The 20,492-nt window shown below is 31.8% G+C and overlaps 1 protein-coding gene across 1 annotated transcript in view; it reads right to left on the bottom strand.

Moving 5' to 3' along the window:
- Positions 1-5,268: 5,268 nt before the first annotated feature.
- LOC119631248 (thyroid receptor-interacting protein 11) overlaps positions 5,269-20,492 on the bottom strand; it is a 56,419-nt gene continuing 41,195 nt past the window's right edge. The window contains exons 3-7 of the mRNA XM_038023300.1: positions 14,357-17,610; positions 11,568-11,731; positions 11,118-11,321; positions 5,915-6,184; positions 5,269-5,744 (exon numbers count right to left, since the gene is read on the bottom strand). Of these exons, the coding sequence (XP_037879228.1) occupies positions 5,446-5,744; positions 5,915-6,184; positions 11,118-11,321; positions 11,568-11,731; positions 14,357-17,610 (4,191 nt within the window). The 3' untranslated portion in view covers positions 5,269-5,445. The remainder of the gene's footprint in view (positions 5,745-5,914; positions 6,185-11,117; positions 11,322-11,567; positions 11,732-14,356; positions 17,611-20,492) is intronic.

Here is a 20,492-nt window from a genome sequence, read left to right as displayed (position 1 = left end):
CGCGAAAGTAAATGAAAAACCCATAATAATCGGTAAACTTTTTAATTTAAATTTCTATTAAGCATTAAACCTTTCTTAGATTGCGTGTAAAATGTGGTACAATAACGATATATAGGTGTATAAAAGAAACAAAAAAAAAAAAAAAAAAAAAAAAAACAAAACATTACATTAGAAGAAATAAATAAATAAAAGATAAAATGAGATCAAAGGGAGAAAATAGTATACAATAAGTAACAAGGAGTTAGGTTTGTTAGGAGTTTGAACATTCACCCATCATCTAAAATATTTTCTTATTTATTATAGTTCCTTGGTAATTTTCAAATCGATATACCCCATAAGTAGTGCGTAGATGATGAAAATGCATAAAAAAGCTTTGTTATCTTCTGGTTAAGTACGGTTTTTTAGTTATTGTGGCAAATCACGCCCATAATTTATCGTAAATTTAGCACTAGATTAGCATCTCGGAAGATTTATACAATTCACAGAGAAAGATTGCAAGTTAAAAACGGCGCGACAGAAATCATATCTAATTAACCCTGCCCATTTTTAGGTCTTTTTTTTTCCTTTTTATATCCTACACCCGTTGTGGCACAGGCTGTATTAACTTTGTGCGGACATATGTAAAAGCCAGACGACCTTAAAATAGGCCCACCTTTTATTATACCGATCGATTCAGTAAATGACTCTAAATTCGTGTAATTTGATGACAAGGTTAACTTCACCGAGTTTGGACCAGGTAGGCTTACTTTTTTAATCCCAATCGATATGAAAGTTCCAATAAAAACTAAGGCCTTATATGTAAATCGGTCTAATTTTCAATATTACATGGTGAAAATTGATTCCTAATAGTAAATTGATAAAGAAATTATTCTTACCGAATTTGGCCCACATAAATAAAAGAGACACTGTTTGGATATCACCGCATAAAAGGGTTTTCAAAAAATGTACACCCTTATATGCCGAGAAAGGTCTAATTGTTAATGTTTTACAACGAAATTTTGTTTATGATAATGATTTCACATAAAAACTAAGTGAACCAAATTTGAACCAAACGGATCTGGCCGGTTTTCAACGCAAACGGAAAGCTTAAATCGATTGAAAATTTAATACGTATCATGGATATGTATTGTCATAGAGTCTTTGAAACTTCCTGCTGGGTATTGCAAATGTCTTGCGAAAATGATTATACCTTCATCCTTCGATAACGGGTATAAATATCTACATAATACTGTGATCAAAAGTAAGATGAACAAATTGCTGGCACTGTGACAGACATCTATGCCAAATTCCACATCGTAAACATCGTTAGTGTTGTAGCTGGGCTTGGTTTTTTATGACACAAAAAGTATTGTTTCCAATTTTGTAACGGTGGAGGCCGCGGTGAAGGTCAAAGAAATCAAAGATTCAGTACTCGAAAATCTGCGATTAACAATTAGAGATCTTACCGATGTTTTCAGAATTTCAAAATGATCAGTCAACAACAGTTTAAAAGATGTCTTAGGCCTGCATTGTTTCATATGTCGATTGGTGTCAAAAGCAATTTCTTCTCTGTAAGGAGATGATATCTGATTATCGATCGGTCATGGAGCGCACGCATTATGTGAGATGAGACTTGGATCTACACAAACGAGCCGGAATATCGGGCGAAAGGTGAACTAAGATCTTGACCTTGCTTTATGAACACATGTAACACCCTATCAATTGTTCAGTTTTTTAACGAGAGAATTGCTAAACACTGCACGTAATTAATAACATCGAGTCATAACCAATTGTGTAAGGTTTTGCAGGGACGTCTCTTCATTTCTTATAATTCTATGCTTTTGGCAAGAAATGTATTATGACAAATTTTAGATAACTGGTGCATACTGTTGAAGCGCATAGAATGGTTTAATAAATATTACGATTTTTTGACAAGGTGAATTGTCAAAGGCAATTAAAAGCGTATTCACGACATAACCTCAAACAGAGCAAACGAAACAGTAGCACTGTTAATATCACTCTATATGCAATACCTAGCCAAAAAATTGCAGTTGGGACACAGCAACGTTATTTCATTCTTTAGCCCGTTCGCTGCCAAACATCCACACAGTTCTTATGTACGTGTGTATGTATGTAACATTCGAAAAAGGCAAAATAGACAAAAGTATGAGGCGACGGACTGTGGTAAGAAACGCCTGTGTCACATATACGCGACAGTGGCGTAACGAATAAATCTGTCCATTTCAAAAATTCAAATTTTTTATGACAAAAGGAAAAAAATAATTTGACAACATTTGGTTTTCTCATGAAGGAGCCTTAAGCCAATTAATCTGCCTGCTGCTATTTGCAAGTATCAAAAAGTTGCTTTCAAATGTAATAGAAGTTTTTTCATTTTCTGTCATCGTAGGAATAGATTTTTCCGAGTATAAAAAAGGAAACATTAGCTACACACACATAGTTACATTTACGTATGTATTTAAAGAAAGTGAGTATTTACGTAGGTTTTGATAAACTTTATATCGACTAAAATGGCTTATAATGGGAAAAGGCGAGGAAATAAATTATAATATGTTAAAAATATTTTTATATATAAATATAAAAATTCCAATTTTTACTCGTATACCTGTGTAATGAATGTAATAAGAATTGTTCTTTTTTCTAAATTTTAACGACACAAGTGTGCATTTGTTGTTATTGATTGTTTACGTCAGAGAATCTCTTCTATTATATATTATATATTAAAAAAAAATTTCTAAATGTTTGTAATTTTACAATGACAACAACAAACAACAAAACAGCTGTAAATAATTTAAGTATATTTTCTATTATTTATATAACTAATACTATTGTTATATTCTTTACGCTTTTCAGTTCTCTGTTACTTTAAATTAAGCCATATAAATATTTTTACGATGCTATGCTTTATAAATAGCATTAAAGCAAAAACAAAGAGAAAAAAAAAAAAAAAAAAAAAAAGAACGTTATAAAAAATAAAATAAAAATAAATCTATTTATTGTTATTTAGTTTTGTATGTCAAATTAATTAATTTTACTTTACACGGTCACGCCATAATGAATCGAGAAAGTTACACTTAGTATATATGCAAACAGACAAAACCAATGTAAAAATTAAATTAAAAGAAAATGGAAAAGGAAAAGGAATAAAACAAACATTACAAGGAATGAAAGATAGAAAGATTATTAAGATTCGTTTGCTTTTCTTTTCCTTCTTCTTTTTCTTTTTGTTTTTATATGCTAATTTGAAAACAAAAATTTATGCAAAACCATATTGTATTTCAAATGCAGAATCTTTAAGAAATATCATAGAAAGACTATAGACGACCAACAGCACACGGAATCAATCCATTTAAGTAGTTTTTTTGCATTACATATAAATAACATTTTCATAACGACAGTTTAAATAGAAGATAAATCAAAATGTTGATATTTCTATTTAGCGTTAAAAAAAAAAAAAAAAAAAAAAAACAATGAACAATGAAAGTATATTTCAACTGTTTGTATTCGTACTTTGAAACTATTGTCAAAACATAAATACAACATATATATACATATATATGTGTATATGTCCATGTATAACTAAATAATGAATGTCCTTAAAAATAATGTTTTGTGTTTGTTTTAATCGAAAAGCATTTGTGAAGTAAGTACATAACTGCTAAGCCCTAAGAAATTATCAATTACTTGAGTTGAAGGGTAAGTTTCTTTCAATTATCTAACGGAATTATAGCCTAAATAAAACTAATAAAATAATTATATCCCACTGCGAGCAAATCTGTGAAACCTTTTTCTTATCGTTATTCTAAGAGATTAAAAAGGAAAGGAGAAAAACTACAATACACTACAATATTGGATGGGCGTAGCTAATTTTTGCAACTTTTCTAAAATAAAAGTCAAAATTTATATCGTGTGTCTCGATTTCTGTGACCATGAGTACGTTTAGCGCACCAATTGACAGGCAGACGGGCAGACCGGTTGACAAGCATGTACTAAACTGATTCGTATTTAAAGCTGATCAATAATATGTAAGCTTTATAGGGTCTCCGAAGCTTCTTTCTAGATACTGCACACGGTTTGGCAAAATAAGGGAAATTTAATATTCTACAATAGTGAGTAGGTGTGACAGATTTTTAACATTTTTATACAAGTGCTGCCAGACCACCCATCGAATATAAATGCTAATCCTTCCTTATCGTTATATCTGTTGTGCTTTATGAGCAACGATTTGACCGATTTGGCCCAGTTTCAATAGCAACCTGTCAAGAATTTCCATTGCTTTTGCCAAATTTGAGGCAGATTGCTTCTTTTCGGCATAACACAGACAGAGGGACATGCTTAAATCGGCTTAAAATTCATTGCTAATCGAGGATATATTTATATATATATAATTTACCTTAGGGTAAATCGTATTCGAAAATCAAAATCCCGACCATTCAATTTCATTCAATTGACACGAGAAAAACCGCATCGAAACTCTAATTTTTTTCTTTTTTTTTTTTTTTTTTAAGTCGAAGTAACTCGAACATAAAACGCAATTTTTATTTTCTATGGCATGGACGAGGGGTGGGCGGTTTTTACGACCTGTGTACATTGTACTGTCCTATACTGTAAAGTCGCCCACAGATTATGCGCATTCGCAAAGGTGTTCGAGATTTATAACTTACTGTCAGCGCACCCTTTAACAAAGTGGACCCATTTTGTATATGAGTCGTCGTGCAATAGTCTTGCAAATTTTAAATCGACATCTTAATTATTGCAACCAGAAAAATTTTTACATTAAACATTGCACAAACGAAGGGACAGACATACATAGATAGATCCAGAATTCAAGGTCTCTGTGGTATTCTTATGAGTACTGCAAACATTTTCGCAAGATGAATACAGCCTTATCAGTATTTGATAAGCCTAGTATGCCACCTTGCAGTGGCTCTAACTAATATCCAGCCATTCCATTTATGTTTCAGTAAAGATCTTTTAGGTGAGAAACAATAATAAGAAATTTTGTGATTATAATCGTCCCGGCAAACGCTCTGTGCATAAATTCAATTTATTTATTTAATTACTTATATTTACACAATCGATAATCTTCCTAGGCCAATAAAGCAAAACAAAGTATAAAGAAGGTATAAAGAAAATATTGCTGCTAAATAAGAAGGATCCGAATTTATCGATTACGCGTCATCTTCAGAAATCAAATGTCTCTGGAGATAGTTAGTTGTAGCTTATTTTCTTTTTCTTTTTCGTCTTGCTAGTTTTTTTTATTTATATTAATTATGTAAAGTAATCATAGATAAAATATGAAAAAAAAAACATGTGTACAAACAGATTATCTTAAAATATTTACAAAAACAAAACACTCATACATAATATGGATGAAGTATGCGTGCGAAATACATTGGAAAAAAAGAAAAAAATATATATATTTATATATAATGTATATTAATATAATCAAGAATCACTTAAAATATCTTTTAATATTGAACTAGAGTTGCGAGTAGGCGTGAAGTCATCAATTACATTAGAATTCAAAAGCGAAGGTTGTATAGGTACAGGAGCTGGCGAAGATACCGAAGTAGGCGAAGTATTTATTGCAGAACCCGGATTACTAGACGACGATGTACGACGCGATGATGACGATGTTGTAATATTTAGTAAATTAGGCATTTGTTGGACATTCATCTTGGGACGGGATTCCTGTTCCAAGAATTGAACGAAAGCCTGCATTAAATTCTCCTTAGAATGCGACGCTAAAGGTTTTATAACAAAAATTATTAAATAAAAGAAAGAAAAGCAAGTAATAATTAATTTTTATTTAAATTTTAAACATATTATTAAATTTTACCTCCTCCTCCTCCTCCTCCTCCTCCTCCTCCTACTCCTACTCCTACTGCTGCTCCACCTCCACCTCCACCTCCACCTCCACCGCCACCAGTACCGCCGCCTAATATTGAGCCCAACCAACCGCTGGTCTGTTTATTAAGACCAACTTTATCGGTTTCATTTTGTGTAAACCCTAGAAGTGAAGCTATCATACGTAATATCTGATGTTTATCGTTAGGATTACCGCTAACCACGTAACCAATAAACAAACTCTTAATAAGACTTTTTTCAATTTTATCCGTTTGACTAGATTCGGTGCTGGAAAGCTTTTCTTCCAGTTTAGCAGTATGTTGTTTTAACGCATCGACTATATTATAAATAAATAAAAAATTTATTTTCTAAATATATAGAAGGAGTTAGCTTTTGTGTAGACAATAAATATCGCATTTTTAGAGAGTAATTAAAATTGGCAAAAACGTATATATATATATATATATATATATATATATTGCATATATATTTTTGGTTATTCTCATTCACTTAACGTTACACGTGATTTATTTATGCAATTATTTTTTGGTCTTCATTGTTATTTAATTATTGTTCGGTTCATGCGGATTTATTGACTGTTGCCAGAGCATTTCAAACTGGGACAGTATGACATAAGTACTGGCTGTTGTTATTCTCGAAAGAAAATTTTCTTACAAAGTCACACCAGTACCTAAGTAATACTCTGCCAGTAAAATGCATTCAAAAAAAAATTCTTTCACAATTTCATCAGCATTCATTATTCACATAAATATACATATATATATATACATATATATATATTATATATATTATGTATTACATATTATATTATATATATATATATATATATATATATATATATATATATATACAAGCACAAAAAGTTATTTTTTTGTTTTTTTGGAAATATAATTTAACAAAATGATAACAAAATTGAAACATGCTTCAGCGTACGGTTTCAGAGAAAAGAAACGAACGTTATTTTAAATAGACAACACAACAATAATTAATTGATTAAATGAAAATATAATTTAAATAAATTTAAAAGAAAATTGTACATATATATATAATATATAATATATAATACATAATATACATAATATGTAATACATAATATATACATAATATATATATATAATATAATATATATATGTATATATATAATATAATATATATATGTATATATATATATAGATATATATATATGTAATAATGTAATACATAATGTATATATATACATATATATATACATATATATATATATATATATGAAAACTTAAAAAAAAAGAAAACATAACAACAACATTAGTGTAGATTTGAATGCAGTATCAGGTAATCTCCACATGCAACGTGAATTCATATATAAACAAATCTAACCACATTACATACTGAGATTGCCTGAACACTTGCACATTTTCCGGGATGTCTAATGGCAGTTTTTGTAGCAAAACAAAACAAGGAGAATAACTAAAATTTTTGGAAATTGCATTGAAAGGAATTGCTTGCTTTTTTTTCTTTTTTTTTTTTTTTTTTTTGTTGTTTTAAATTTCTTATTATAATATAAGGGGGGAAAGGAAAACTTTTTTTTATATTTTTTTTTTTATTAAAATGAATATAACCATCAGTAAGCAGTTGTATATTTAATATTTAAGCCGAAATTATAAATAAATGAATTTAGAAAGTGCTTCATTTCTCTATTTAAATGATGAGGTGAATGGATTAAAAAATGTAAGGGATGACGATGATAGTAATGGTATTGATGACGATGTATGAAATCTCGAGCTTGCTTAGAGATATCATCTTTTTCACATAACAGATTATTATTCTACTATTGGAATGACATGACTTCTATTTTTTTTTTTTTTTAATATTTACATTTTTGAAAACACACAAACTAATAATAATTGCAATAGCTTTAAAGTTATTGAAAGCAACAACCACCACAAAAATTGCAAGAATGTGAAACATCTGTATTTACGCATTTAGGGTGAATTTTTCTAATTGGATTAATATAACATGTCACTCGATTAATTCGTAGAACAATATAAGGGTTTCTCAACGTTTAACTTGACCAGCCACAAAGTAATAGTTCTGCCGTTCAACGATCAAATCAGTAAAAGTCTGTAAAGATTGATATTTTTATCATTCGAAATGAATTCTTACGTATGCCTATATTGAAATTAAACGTATAGTCGAGCTAGGCCGATTATAAGATGCCCTACATCACTTCGACTAATACAATTATTCACTCGTCACTCGATAATACACGTTAACTTCATTGAAAGGTATAGTTTTTATGAAAGCCACGAAAACATCCCACGGCGCGATCGTTAATTTACTTGTTAGCAATTTTATTATTTCTCACCTTAGATCATAAAAAAAGGTGAAATTACACTTTCTCTCCATATAAAGGCTTGCTTTTATAATAATCCCTATATATCTAATATGGAATGGTATCCAAGAATTAGATGCATGTGGTTCAAATTTGGTCCGCTTGATTTTTATGTCAAATAACCATCATGAACAAATTTTCATCACGGATCATTAACAAAGACAACTTGCTGGCATATAAAGGCTTGTACATCCAAAGAATCCTTACAAGCAACATCTATTTCATTTACTTGGACCAAATTCGGTAAGTTTGATTTCTTTGTCAATTTTGTATTATGAATCAATTTTCACCATGGGATCAAAAAAAATTGACCTATCTGGTCCTAATTCGGTAAAGTGAACTTGTACATTAAATTGTTATTATAAACGAATTTTCATCAAGAATAATTGAAAATTGGGCCATTAGGCCTCTATAAAAATTTAGTTTTCCCCGGAAAAGTCATATGTGAAGGGTTTCAAAAAAATTGCCACATCCGATTAAAATTTTCCATAGCAATTTAGAATGCCGAAATACTATTACTAAATAATTTTTGTCGAGAAATTCTAAAAATTACAGTATTTTGTCTTATATCGATTTTTTAAAATAAGGCGTTATATGGGGAGTGGTCGAAAAAGTGGACCACTCCGAACCATTTTCGGTAGCGTTCATTCTTCAGACAAAGTACGTCAGTGTGGGAAATTTCATAAACATATCTCGAAAATTACGACCTGTAAGTTTACACGAGAATACATGGACAGTGGGCAGACAGGCAGACAGACAGACAGACAGACGAATCGACGTTGTAATACCCCAACAGAGCGAATATACGCTGACAAAAAAAACCAATGACGATAAATCTTTATGTGGTCTTTTTTTTAGGCAGTTATTACGATTTTCCAAAATTGATATGAAATTGACTTTAACACGAATTGTGAATATCCTACGCCACAAGAAATCAAGTTAAAATTATTGCTAATTGCATGAATGTTGAAGCGTAAAGCGTAAATGAATTTATTTTAAACACAAATTTTAATGGAGTTAGTCTTGATCTGATTTAAATATATATGTTTATAATATGTATAACAACAATACATCGTTTTATTTCGCTTTAGACTTTCAGCTTTAACAGTATTTTATATTTCATCTTTACTTTTCTCTCTCTCTCTCTCTCTCTCTTTCTTTCTTTCTTTCTCTCTCTATTTTGTACGTTTAGGAAAATGAATAATATCCTGTTCCCTCTTTCTCAGTGAATACTAGAAAGTGTTTACGGCTACAAAGATTAGCCTTCAGTCTCTAACGAGAGAGCAAACCAACAATAGACAAAGAATAGTTAGCGTTTGCATGCGCAGTTCGATCGAGTGCTTCTGCGCAATTGATTACTACAATCTAACTCTAATTAGCACAATCACCTTTTGCCAAGAGGGTTGACACGCCATTGAAAATTTACCGAAAATATCAAATTTTTTGAATCGACATATCAAAGCCAATTCTGGAAGTGATTAGAAGATTTAACTTTTTAAATATAACCTTTCATGGTCAGTACACGGGCAGTTGGGACTTCAAACAAGCTTTTCTCGAAATACAATTTTGGATAGTCGGGGCCATACGAATAGCTCCTACAAATTTTCATTGTTTTCATACGATTTTCTTTCCGGTATCGTTAAAATGATATTCGGCATTAACATTTTTTTTTTAAACATTTTTTTCACTCTAGCGCTCGCCCATTACACCAAAATAAATATTTTGCAACACGAAAACTTATATACTTCTCTAGCTATTGGTGTGTAATTAAACGGTTTTTTTTTTGGTTTTTGATTTGAGTTCGTACCAATGCAGGCCCGATATCACAGAGCATCGCGAGAATGACCACGGTTTTGCAATTTTTTTTAAATATGTCTCTCAAAAAAAATTTTTTTTTCAGTATTTAAGGGTACAGTTGATACACTCCTCGAATACTATTATTCTATTACTGTTTTTTCCATCAAAAAAAAAAAAATAAATAAATAAATAACAAAAAAAAAACCTCTTCGACCTGCTCCGTTAAGTGTTCTATAGCTGAAAACCGAATGTTCAAAAATTTGATTTCATTTTTTCATCGTTAATGAAAAAGCTGAACTGTTAATATATGTATGTGTTGTTATGACGAAAACAAGGTTACTTTCAACCGATACCGACTATGCAAAAATCATAATAAATAAAAATTAAAAAAATATATATATAAAAAAATAAATACCAAATTAATAAAAAAATAATGTAAAAAATTAGTTTTGCATCTTTCTTCCAAAGCACAATTTATATAATTTTTTCCTTTTTTTTTCTGTTTTTTTTTTTTTTTTTTTTTGAAGAATTCGCTCTTTTTGTTATATATTTTAATAATGATGTAAAAAATTAATTCAGAAAAATTTATACCAACTGAAATTCCGAGTTATAAATATCCCAGAATTACCAGCTGATATTTATTTTTAAGAATTCTTTCATTTAGAAAAATAACTGTGTGATGATATAAATGGTGATTTGATACGTTTTCTTAAAAAAAAAAAAAAAAAAAAAAAAAAAAAAAAAAAAAAATGTACACTTTTTTTTTTTTTGGAAAGTGAGAGAGTGAACGCTGTTAACATGCTTTTCATTGTTAATAACAATTTTCGTTTACACGAAAGCAACAAGAAAAAAAAAAAAAAAAAAAACAAATCTAGTGCCGCGTACTATATATTATTAAGAGCAGTAGTGCTTATACTGTGTGACCCGACTTTTTCTTTTTTCTGTTTTAAAATAAATAAGGAAAACTTATTTAAAAGAAGAAACAAAAACTGGATGCGAAGTTTGTTAGTTCACTTGGTGGGTGCTATGCATTATTTACAATTCATGTTATTATTAAAGCGAAATGAAACGTTCAACGTACCCTCTTCTCTTAATACTGCTACCGTTTGCTGGCTGGCTTCTAATTGATCCGATAGCCTAGAGGCGGCCCTCAAGCCTTGATTGGCTTCGGTCAATTGCTGCTGCAATTGTTGCATTTCGATTTGCAATTCATTCTCTTTGTCGCAGTGTTGCTGCAATTCTTTACGTAAACGTTGCGTGGCCAACTTAATGTCGTTTTCTTTATCTATGGAAGAAAATAGATTTAAATACTTTCACAAAACCATGTCAAATGCCAAAAGACAAATAAAATAGTATAAAAGTCCTTAAAAGGAATTTTTGTTAATAATAATAAAAAATAAAAAAATTAAAAAATCACATTACACACAACACAATTCGTAATTTGATTTTTCACAATAGGTTTTGCAATTAAATCTCATGCGGTCAAGTCATTATTTTACTCACTTGAAATATATTATAAATATTTATTTACCATTTTGAAATTGCTCTAACGCACATTGAAGATTAGTAAGAGCCGCTTGATTTTTCGATTCGCGATCTTCAGCCAAACTCAATTTGGCGACTAACTCATCTCGCTGCTGGACTAACAAAGCATATTGCGCCTGCAATGTTTCAGCATGCTGATTGGCTCGTATGCTATAATTTCAAATCATTTTTATAGCATTAAATGTAAAAGTTCCGGTGAATGAAATTTAATTAAAACAACAATTTTTATAGTTTTCCTTTTTCCAAAAACCTTAAAAATCAATATTTAACGCCGATAAGAATTTTAAAAGTTAACGACATTTTTTTTTTTTTTTTTTTGTTTTTCTGTTTCTCTTCACTTTATCAATGAAATAAAACGAATTTTTTTTTTTTCTATATGGTCGCAAGGCATTTCATTTCGTTTCACGGCTACAGTGCAATTTTCACGGTTTTCGCTCTCAAATAATTAACTGATAAAATTGCAATTAATTTTCTAAGAATTGCAAAAGCCTGAAACAGGTGTGTTGTTTTCATTCGACAGCTGTTTCGTCTAGACTGAGTAATGGTTAGTTACTTCTATTAGTCACATTAATACGTGGTCTTAGTTGTTGTGTTATACAGTTTAAATTGGTCACCGTTTTTATTTCTTTTTTCAAGTTTGCATACACATATGCATGCATACGTGATGCATCAACGTACACTTCACGCATTTGCAGATAACGAATGTCGAGCATTCGCAAATCAACGCATATCTAAGCGAAAGCAGTAAGTACCCAAAATGCATATTTTATTCAGTGATTGCTGAAAGATGACAATAACATCATAAGACACACAGCGAACCCTTCTCAACGAAGTTATGTACGTCCTTTTTAATGCATATCAATTGTGTGTATGTATGAGAGGAGCTATTTTTATTTACAAGTATAAATATCTAGAGGGCTTTTTTTTTTCAAGACACGAACCCATATAGCTTTGCTAGGACATTCAATATTATTAGACGTTATAAGATCTCTTTATGCATGTTTTAAACAGAATTTATAGATAATATATATATATGCATGTATATATTATATATATATATATATATATATATATATATATATATATATATATGTATGAGGGGTAAGACGGTGGAAATTTTTCAAAAAGTCAATTTCTCTTCTATTTAATTAATTGGTGCTTTCCTGACTCGTTAGAATAGACGGGTAGGGGTAAAATTCATTAGTTCGAATTCTCAAAAGAAATTTTTCCTTGAGAATTTCGAACTACCACCGAAGCGCTACTTGTGTCAAATGAATTGCAACTTGATGTCTTGCCTTACGATTGCTACCTCCTCTAGTGCACTAGCGGAAGTAGAAGTTTAGAAAGTATTTACGTGCAATTAAAAGCATTCCCAACGAAGAGATCTGTTCGCGTAGCATCACCAGGGTAACCTGCACGTAGATATGAGGCTGAGAGCGATTCCGACGCTTTGATGGCTTCTAACAAAATCAAATCAAAAGTTTGGGACCACATTTTTTGGCTTTTGTATGGATTCGGCTATAGAATTGTATATTTTCTTGTCATTTTTTACACCATTTTGCAACATATAAAGCAGATACAGCAAAAGAGGCAATAATGACCCAAAAGTGGTCGATCAAGGGGAAATAACAAAAACTTTTTGATGGTTAAAAAAACATATCTGTTATATATATCTTACAAACGGGCACGTAGCATAAGTCAAAACACTTTTAGTTTTTTTCACCAGCACTACACTGCAGTATCGTTAAAACTTGCATTCTCTAGCGAAACACGTAGGGTTTTCCCGCCAAGCTAATACATGTAAACATTTTTTATTAATAAAAGAGCGCCTTTTTTTTTCGAAAAGTTGTACTTTTTCGCTCAAACACTCTCCGCTTACACAAAAAACAATATTTCTAAAAACCACTAATGCTGCGTGCCTTACAAACCCCAAGAAGAGGATGGCTGCGGTGTCGCCATTTTTTAATTTTTTTCCAATTTTTTTTTTTTTTTTTTTTTTTTTTTTTGTTCTAATACTTCAGAGTACTGCTACCTTTTCTTCTATCCCTATCTAAAATTGGCATTAAAAATGTATTTTTTTTTAGGCATTTACAGCCGTTTACCCCGTTAACTTAGTGGGGATGTATGCATCGCCCAGAAGGATTTGAGATAGACCCATCTCTTATTGTACCGACTGATTCAGAATAACTTTCTGAATCTGATCCAAGCTTGTAATACCATCCGCCTATCTGTCTTGTTTTCTTGCGTTCAGTCTACAAGTCGCAATTTTTGGAATATTTTGATAATATTTTGGTAAGGTCTGACGTGTTTTTGCTTGAAAATGGTGCCAATCAGACCAAGTTTTCGACCACTTTCCGCATAACGGCGTATTGCGTTAATAAATGATGTACGATATTTAGTTGTGGACATTACAGGCCCACATTATTTTTTTTACTGGTTCTATTTCAAGTTAAAAATTAGTTTTAATTAATTGTTGGCATGTAATAGATCAACGCGCCCTACAATAAATAATGATATAAAGTTTTTTTACATATATTTACATAAAGAGTCAGTTACAAGTCCTCGCCCAACGATTAGCGCGTCTCGACATGTCTGCTATAATTAAAATACTATACAGTTTCTGTATATTGCGTTCAGATTCGCTGCGAAACGATTATCATATCGTTACTATTGCCGTTAATGATATCCTTACTTTCCTTACTACGTATGAACAAAGCAATTACTGCAAATTTTCGTTATGTATTGTTATATTATTGTTATATTATTGTTACTTACCTTGCCGAGGTATATGCATTGTTTGATTTAGACACTTCTTCCTCCAATGTTAACATTCTTTCTTTTGTAGTTTCAAGTTCATTTTGCATTTCCATCGTCTCCTGCGTATGCATATCTTCGATCTCCAGTAGGTGACCGCGCAAACGTTCCAGATCTTTGCGTAAAGTAGCATTTTGTTCTAAAACATCATTTTTCTCTTGTTGCATTAGCTTTTGATTTGTTTGTTCAGTTAATAAATTTGTAGTTAATATGTCTGATTTTTCTTTAAGGAAATTTATTTGATCTTTCAGTTTTTCTTGTTCTTTTTTCAATTCATTGGCGGTTGCTTCTAATGCGGGGCATTTATCACAGGATTTATTCTCATTTTCTTGCTGGCGCTGTTGTGCGTTCTGCAAAGCTATTGTCAAACGTTGAATTTCCATATAGTATTGCATATTTTCGGAATGTTTTTGTTGTAGTGCTTTAATAAATTCTTGTTTTTCAAATGTTAAAGTTTCCAAATTTTTTTGCATATCTGCTGTATCTAATAGCTTGGCATCTTGCTTTGCATGCGAAATGGCCTGACTGATATCACCAAGAGAATGAGCGATCGATTTTTCCTTTAGCATTTGAATTTCAGTTTTAGAATTTTTCAACTCTTGTTCCAGATTATAAAACTGATCTTCAATTTTACGTTTCTCGGCTTTTAAATGATCAACTTCTTCGGGACTAATTTGCTGTTCACTTAACATTTCTATTTGGGTATTTAAAATTTGTTCTTTGTCAGCGCTCGCCAGCAATTGCTGATGCAGCTCATCAATTTTATTGTTCAAGGAGCGTTTGTCAGCTTTTAATATATCATTTTCTTTTGCCCAGCTTGTGCTATCTTGTTTCAAACTTTCAATCACAATGTCTTTAGCCATAAGCTCTCGCTTGCATTCTTCCTGATTGTCGAACAGCGTTTTTTGCAATTCTTTACATTGATTTTCCAATAACTGTTTTTCGTTAAATGTTTGCTCATGCTTCTTAATGGCATCAACAAATGCTGCTTTCTGTGTTTGCAAGGCAATTACGAGATCGGCATGATCTTTAGCCAAAGCGGAAAGTTGTCTCTCCAAATCGTGGCATTTCTCTTCACATTCTTGCAAAGTGTTATGACGCTCTGATCCTTTATCGGTATTCATTTTGATATCATTTAATTCAAGCAATATATTGCATTTTTCTAATTCCAAGGTCTCGATTTGTAAATTTAGATCTTTCTCCTTAATCATGAACTTCTCGTTATGAATTTGAATTTCTCTTAATTTCTCGTTAAGTTGCTGCTTCTCCTTTTCCAATTCCTCAATACGCCTATGGAGTTCATTATATTCTTGTTCTAAGGTCAAATTTAATTTATTACATTCTTCCAATTGCGTTTCCAGTTGTACAATATTCTCCTCGTTATTTTCCGATATTGTTTCCAATTTGTGACGTTTGTAATTCTCCAATTCATTAAGTAGAATTTCGTTGTTCTTCATAAGCTCATCGCACTGTAATATGTATTGAGAAATGTCCGCCTCCAATGTTTTCTTTTCATGATCCCAAACTAATTTGCTATCTTGTAAATCAAGAATTTCTACTGATACCCGAGTTAAATTTTTCTCTACATCGTGCGCTTTCGTGAGTTTACCTCTAAGTATGTTATACAGTTTTTGCATTTCTTCTAAAGCCGGTTCTCCCATAAAGTTTTGCGCTTTTATGATGTTTTTGCATTTATCATACAATATATCCAATTCGTCTTCTTGATCTTCTTCGTCTTCATCCAAATCAGTTATTGTTTGCTTCTCTTCGGCTATGGCTCGTTTAAAGTTCGAGTCGGTTATCCTTAAGATTTCCGATTTCAGATTAGCATTTTCTTCGCTTAATAATTTAAGCTTTTCTTCCATGTCCTCATTAAGATTAAATGATGTTTCAGTAATAGCTTCGGCGTTAAGCTTCAACTGCTGATTCTCTAAAGTCATTGCTTGCAATCTTTGCTCCAATTCATTAATACGAGCCTGGGAGATTTTCAAATTTTGCAATTCGTTTTGTAAACTTTTATTCTCGGCTTCTAGTAAATGATTTTGCTGACTAAAAGTTTCTTTTATTTGTTGCAATTCGTTGCAAATTTTTGACTTCTTTTCATCTAAAGTCTCATAAGCCGAAACGGACTCAGCCATCTTTGCTTCCAAAGATGCAAGCTGATCTTGTTTTTCTTCATTGCCTATGGCCAACATACGTAACTCTTCAGCCAGATTCTCGTTTTCTTCATCCTTAACCTTGAGTTTTTCAATTAACTTGTTTGAAGTACAATCACTTGCTTTTTGCTGATCCTGAATTTTCAATGTTAGACTTTCATTTTCTGAACGCAAACTTGAAACTTTATTCTCTAATTGAACAATTTTATCTTTAAGATCCTCCTTCGTAGGCGGCGTTGCCGGATCAGGAGAATTGTCGCCGCCATCACGTACCACAATAAATTCGTCTTCACTTTGTTTCTCCGACGAACTAGCTGAAGATTCTGACGTCTTTTTATCATTCATTTTGAATTCTTCAAACTCTTTGGATAGATCGTTAAACTTTTTGAATAGCTTTTCATTGTCTTCCATAGTCTTCTTACACTTCTCTTCGCTCTCTTTGATCCGTTCAATTAATTCAACATTGTCGCTAGATTTCTTGTCGAGTAACTTTTGCAAATCGGACATTCCGCTCACACTTTCTTTCAATTCTAGCTCATAATTTTTTAAACGTTCAGCAAGCTTACTCTTATCATTTAAAGCGATTTGCTTCTCTCCATCTAATAATTCAACTTTTTTACGAAGCTTACCAATTTCTAGCTCAGAGCTTGTGAACTGCTGTTGATAGTCTTTCTTCAACCCTTCATAATTATTGTTAATGTTAGAGAGTTGCTCTTGTAAATTCGCTTTCAATTCCAATACGTTTTGCATGGCCAGATTATGTTGGCTATCTAGCTCTTCCAAAGACATTTGCAGTTGTTTGTTTTCCTCCTCCAGATGTTGTAAGCGTTTATGCTGCTCAGCATTTTGAATTGTCGCGCCCGTACCCAAACGATGGCAACGCGCTTTACTAGATTTTGCCGAAGCACCCAAGGGTATCTCTTCCAAAGTAATGTTAACCATTTCATGGCTATTACCACTCGAAGTCTCTGAACTGCGATCATTATCGGGTGATTTGGAGTTATCGGGCTCCCAACACCAACTATCTTCCAACGTAGAAGAACCATGATTTTCAGTGGGCTAAAAAATAAACGCACACATAAGCATACATAAAAAGAAGAAGAACATGTAAAAATAACACATTAGCAAATAGCCTGACTTGACATAAGATTTTTTTTAAATTGTAATAAACTTTTATTGGTCATAAACTTAACTAATGTCGCTTTTTTTTTTTTCTATTTGTATAACAAAAACAAAAATTATTATACCAACGTTAAAGTCGGTAAGAACATTATGAAGTATGTGCCACATATCGAATATTTTGGCGTTTCCATTTAATATATTGAAAATATATACGGAAGATCGTCCTTAAATCGGATTTTTAAGATTGTCATAGAGTTATAGATAGAAGATATCGCTATCACATAAATAATCTATCTAAAAAGCTGAGCTTTTAAGTGTAAATTAAATAGATAAAATAATTTCATAAAAAATTTTACTTTCCTAATGTTTCAATACTTTTTAGACAATATATGAAATGCGAGATGCTTGCAAAAAAAGTGACTTTTCATTTTACTCGAAAAATATTTATTTATGCGTCAATACCTATTTTCTTCGCTTCGAAGTAATTCGCCTTAGATATAATACCAACACTTAAGCCAGAATTTTTTTCAATCATCGAAGCACTTTATGATATGCGCTTTATAGTATCGCCTTGAGTACTTCCAGCGGCGCGATCTTTATCTCCTTCATCTTACCAAAACTCCGTCCTTTCACAGGCCTTTTGCCCAAAAAATTATGAGCATGCAATGACCTGGCGTGTTATTACGGCGCAGTATTCATGACGTCTGATGCCCAAAATACCTGAAAAAATTGCGTGGCATGAGACAACCGATATGCCGACATAACGATTTCTTCACTGCTTTAACTTTTTCGTCGATTGTTGCTGTGGCGTCCAGGACGGCGATCATCATGAACACCTTCTCGGCCATCTGCGAAGACCGTGTAACACTCATAAACATGATTTTTCCTAAAATGGATTCGCCAAATGCTAGAACCAACATTTTAAATGAATTGTAGCCCTCGATTTTATTTTTGTTGCACACAAAGCTTAATACACATTCGCTGATTCACTTCTTTAGATAATAAAAAATCGCACAAGCACACTGAAACATGTTGAACATGTGTATCTTTCAAAAATGGCGGATAATGTCAACGTATGTTGTAGACATGCTTACACCAACACACAACAATAACAAAAAGCAAGTAAGAAAGTTATATTCGGCTGGGAACGAGTCTCTCCTACCCAGCACCGTTGAGATCTTTGGCGCCCATGCGCTATTTATTGTCAAAAAAAAATTTGTCTTTCACCTTTTAATTCACTAAAAGGTATTTTTAAAAACATCGAACCTACGACATCGTGACGTCAATCATAATCAATTTAGGACTACCACGCTTAGCTTGTTTATATATATATATAAACTTCTTGACATTTCGATCATTAAATTTGAAGTTATAGTTGCTCTAGTGGGACTACTTTTCCGATCCCTTCGGAACTTTGATACCAGAGCACCTTGCGCTACAAATTTATTGACTGTTGTATTAGTTAAGAGCTCACTAAGGATGCGTGCGGTTTTCTACTTTTACGACTATATTCCGGTACAAGAGAATCAAAAGCCAATTGGACTGAGATGTTATTACAAATTTTTGATTTGAACGTCTTCATCACATTTCGCTAGAATTCTTCAAATTGATGTAATCAATGATTTCAATCGGAAAGTTCAAAAATTTTATGCCTGATTACATGAAATTTGTCAACTTGGCTGACTGAACTGTGAATGAACCCATGTTTCATCCACTGCCAAATAGTCGGCCAAAGAGCGATCTGAATGATCAGCACTTTATTCTTGTTAGTGAAAAGTGGGCAAACAAACGCGACACTCACTTCGAATGTGTACAATGTCAGAAAGCAGACTTATTAAGTGATGTGATGACATTAATCTATACTATGCGGTTGAATGGCCGAGTAGCACAGAAGATCTCGACGAAGAACTCAATGGCCATGGACTCAAATCTCAAGCGCGATGCTTATTCGGTGTATATGGAATTTCGTATATATATATATTGATCAGGATCCGATTTATAGTGAGTGTAAACTCGACCATCATTTAAATCAGCAAGCGTATTAGATAGCAATTTTACGATGGAAAGATAGTACGAAAAATGCATGATTTATCGACAGCTGAAAATTCTCTTACTCTCTACACAACCAGTTCTAAAAATAACTAAAATGACATTTATCGTCTTAATAATTTGTTAATTTGCTGTGCATGTGGAGTGAAATTAATGAAATTTATAAGCGACTTTGTAGTTGTTGTCTCCCCATTTCTTTATGAAAGAAATAAATATAAATGGTTTTGAAATAATTACAATTCTAAATAGTTAATTATTAAAGGTAGAGATAGATATTTTAATTAGTTTTAATACAGTAGATGGTATAGCGTAGTGTGAGAAGACGGCCTGCTAATCGCAATGACCTCTTACGAATTTATATGGAATTAATGAAGAGCGTATTTATACCTGTTGCAAATCAAATGAAATAGTTAATATACGAAAATATTTATAAGAATCGCATATACATATATATATATATAGATCTGTATATATATATATGGGAAATAATTACACTCGTAATCATTGAATAAATGCATAGACAGGCTTCAAAGAATTATAAAACAAAATATATTTTTTGCTTATGAATGCATAATAGAAATGTTATGTAGTTTCGTTTAAATTCGACGTCGCGGAGAAGTCGTATTTTAAATAAGTGAAAAACGCATGCGTGCAAATATATAAAGGGAAAAGGAAAGAAAATGACAGACAGACATATAGACGGACCGGCATAAGGGGAGAGACAGAGAGAGAGAGAGAGAGAGAGAGAGAGAGAGAGAGAGAGAGAGAGA

This window comes from Glossina fuscipes, unplaced genomic scaffold (assembly GCF_014805625.2).
Source record: "Glossina fuscipes isolate IAEA_lab_2018 unplaced genomic scaffold, Yale_Gfus_2 0, whole genome shotgun sequence".
NCBI lineage: Eukaryota > Metazoa > Arthropoda > Insecta > Diptera > Glossinidae > Glossina > Glossina fuscipes.
This window is presented reverse-complemented; position numbering and strand designations above follow the sequence as displayed.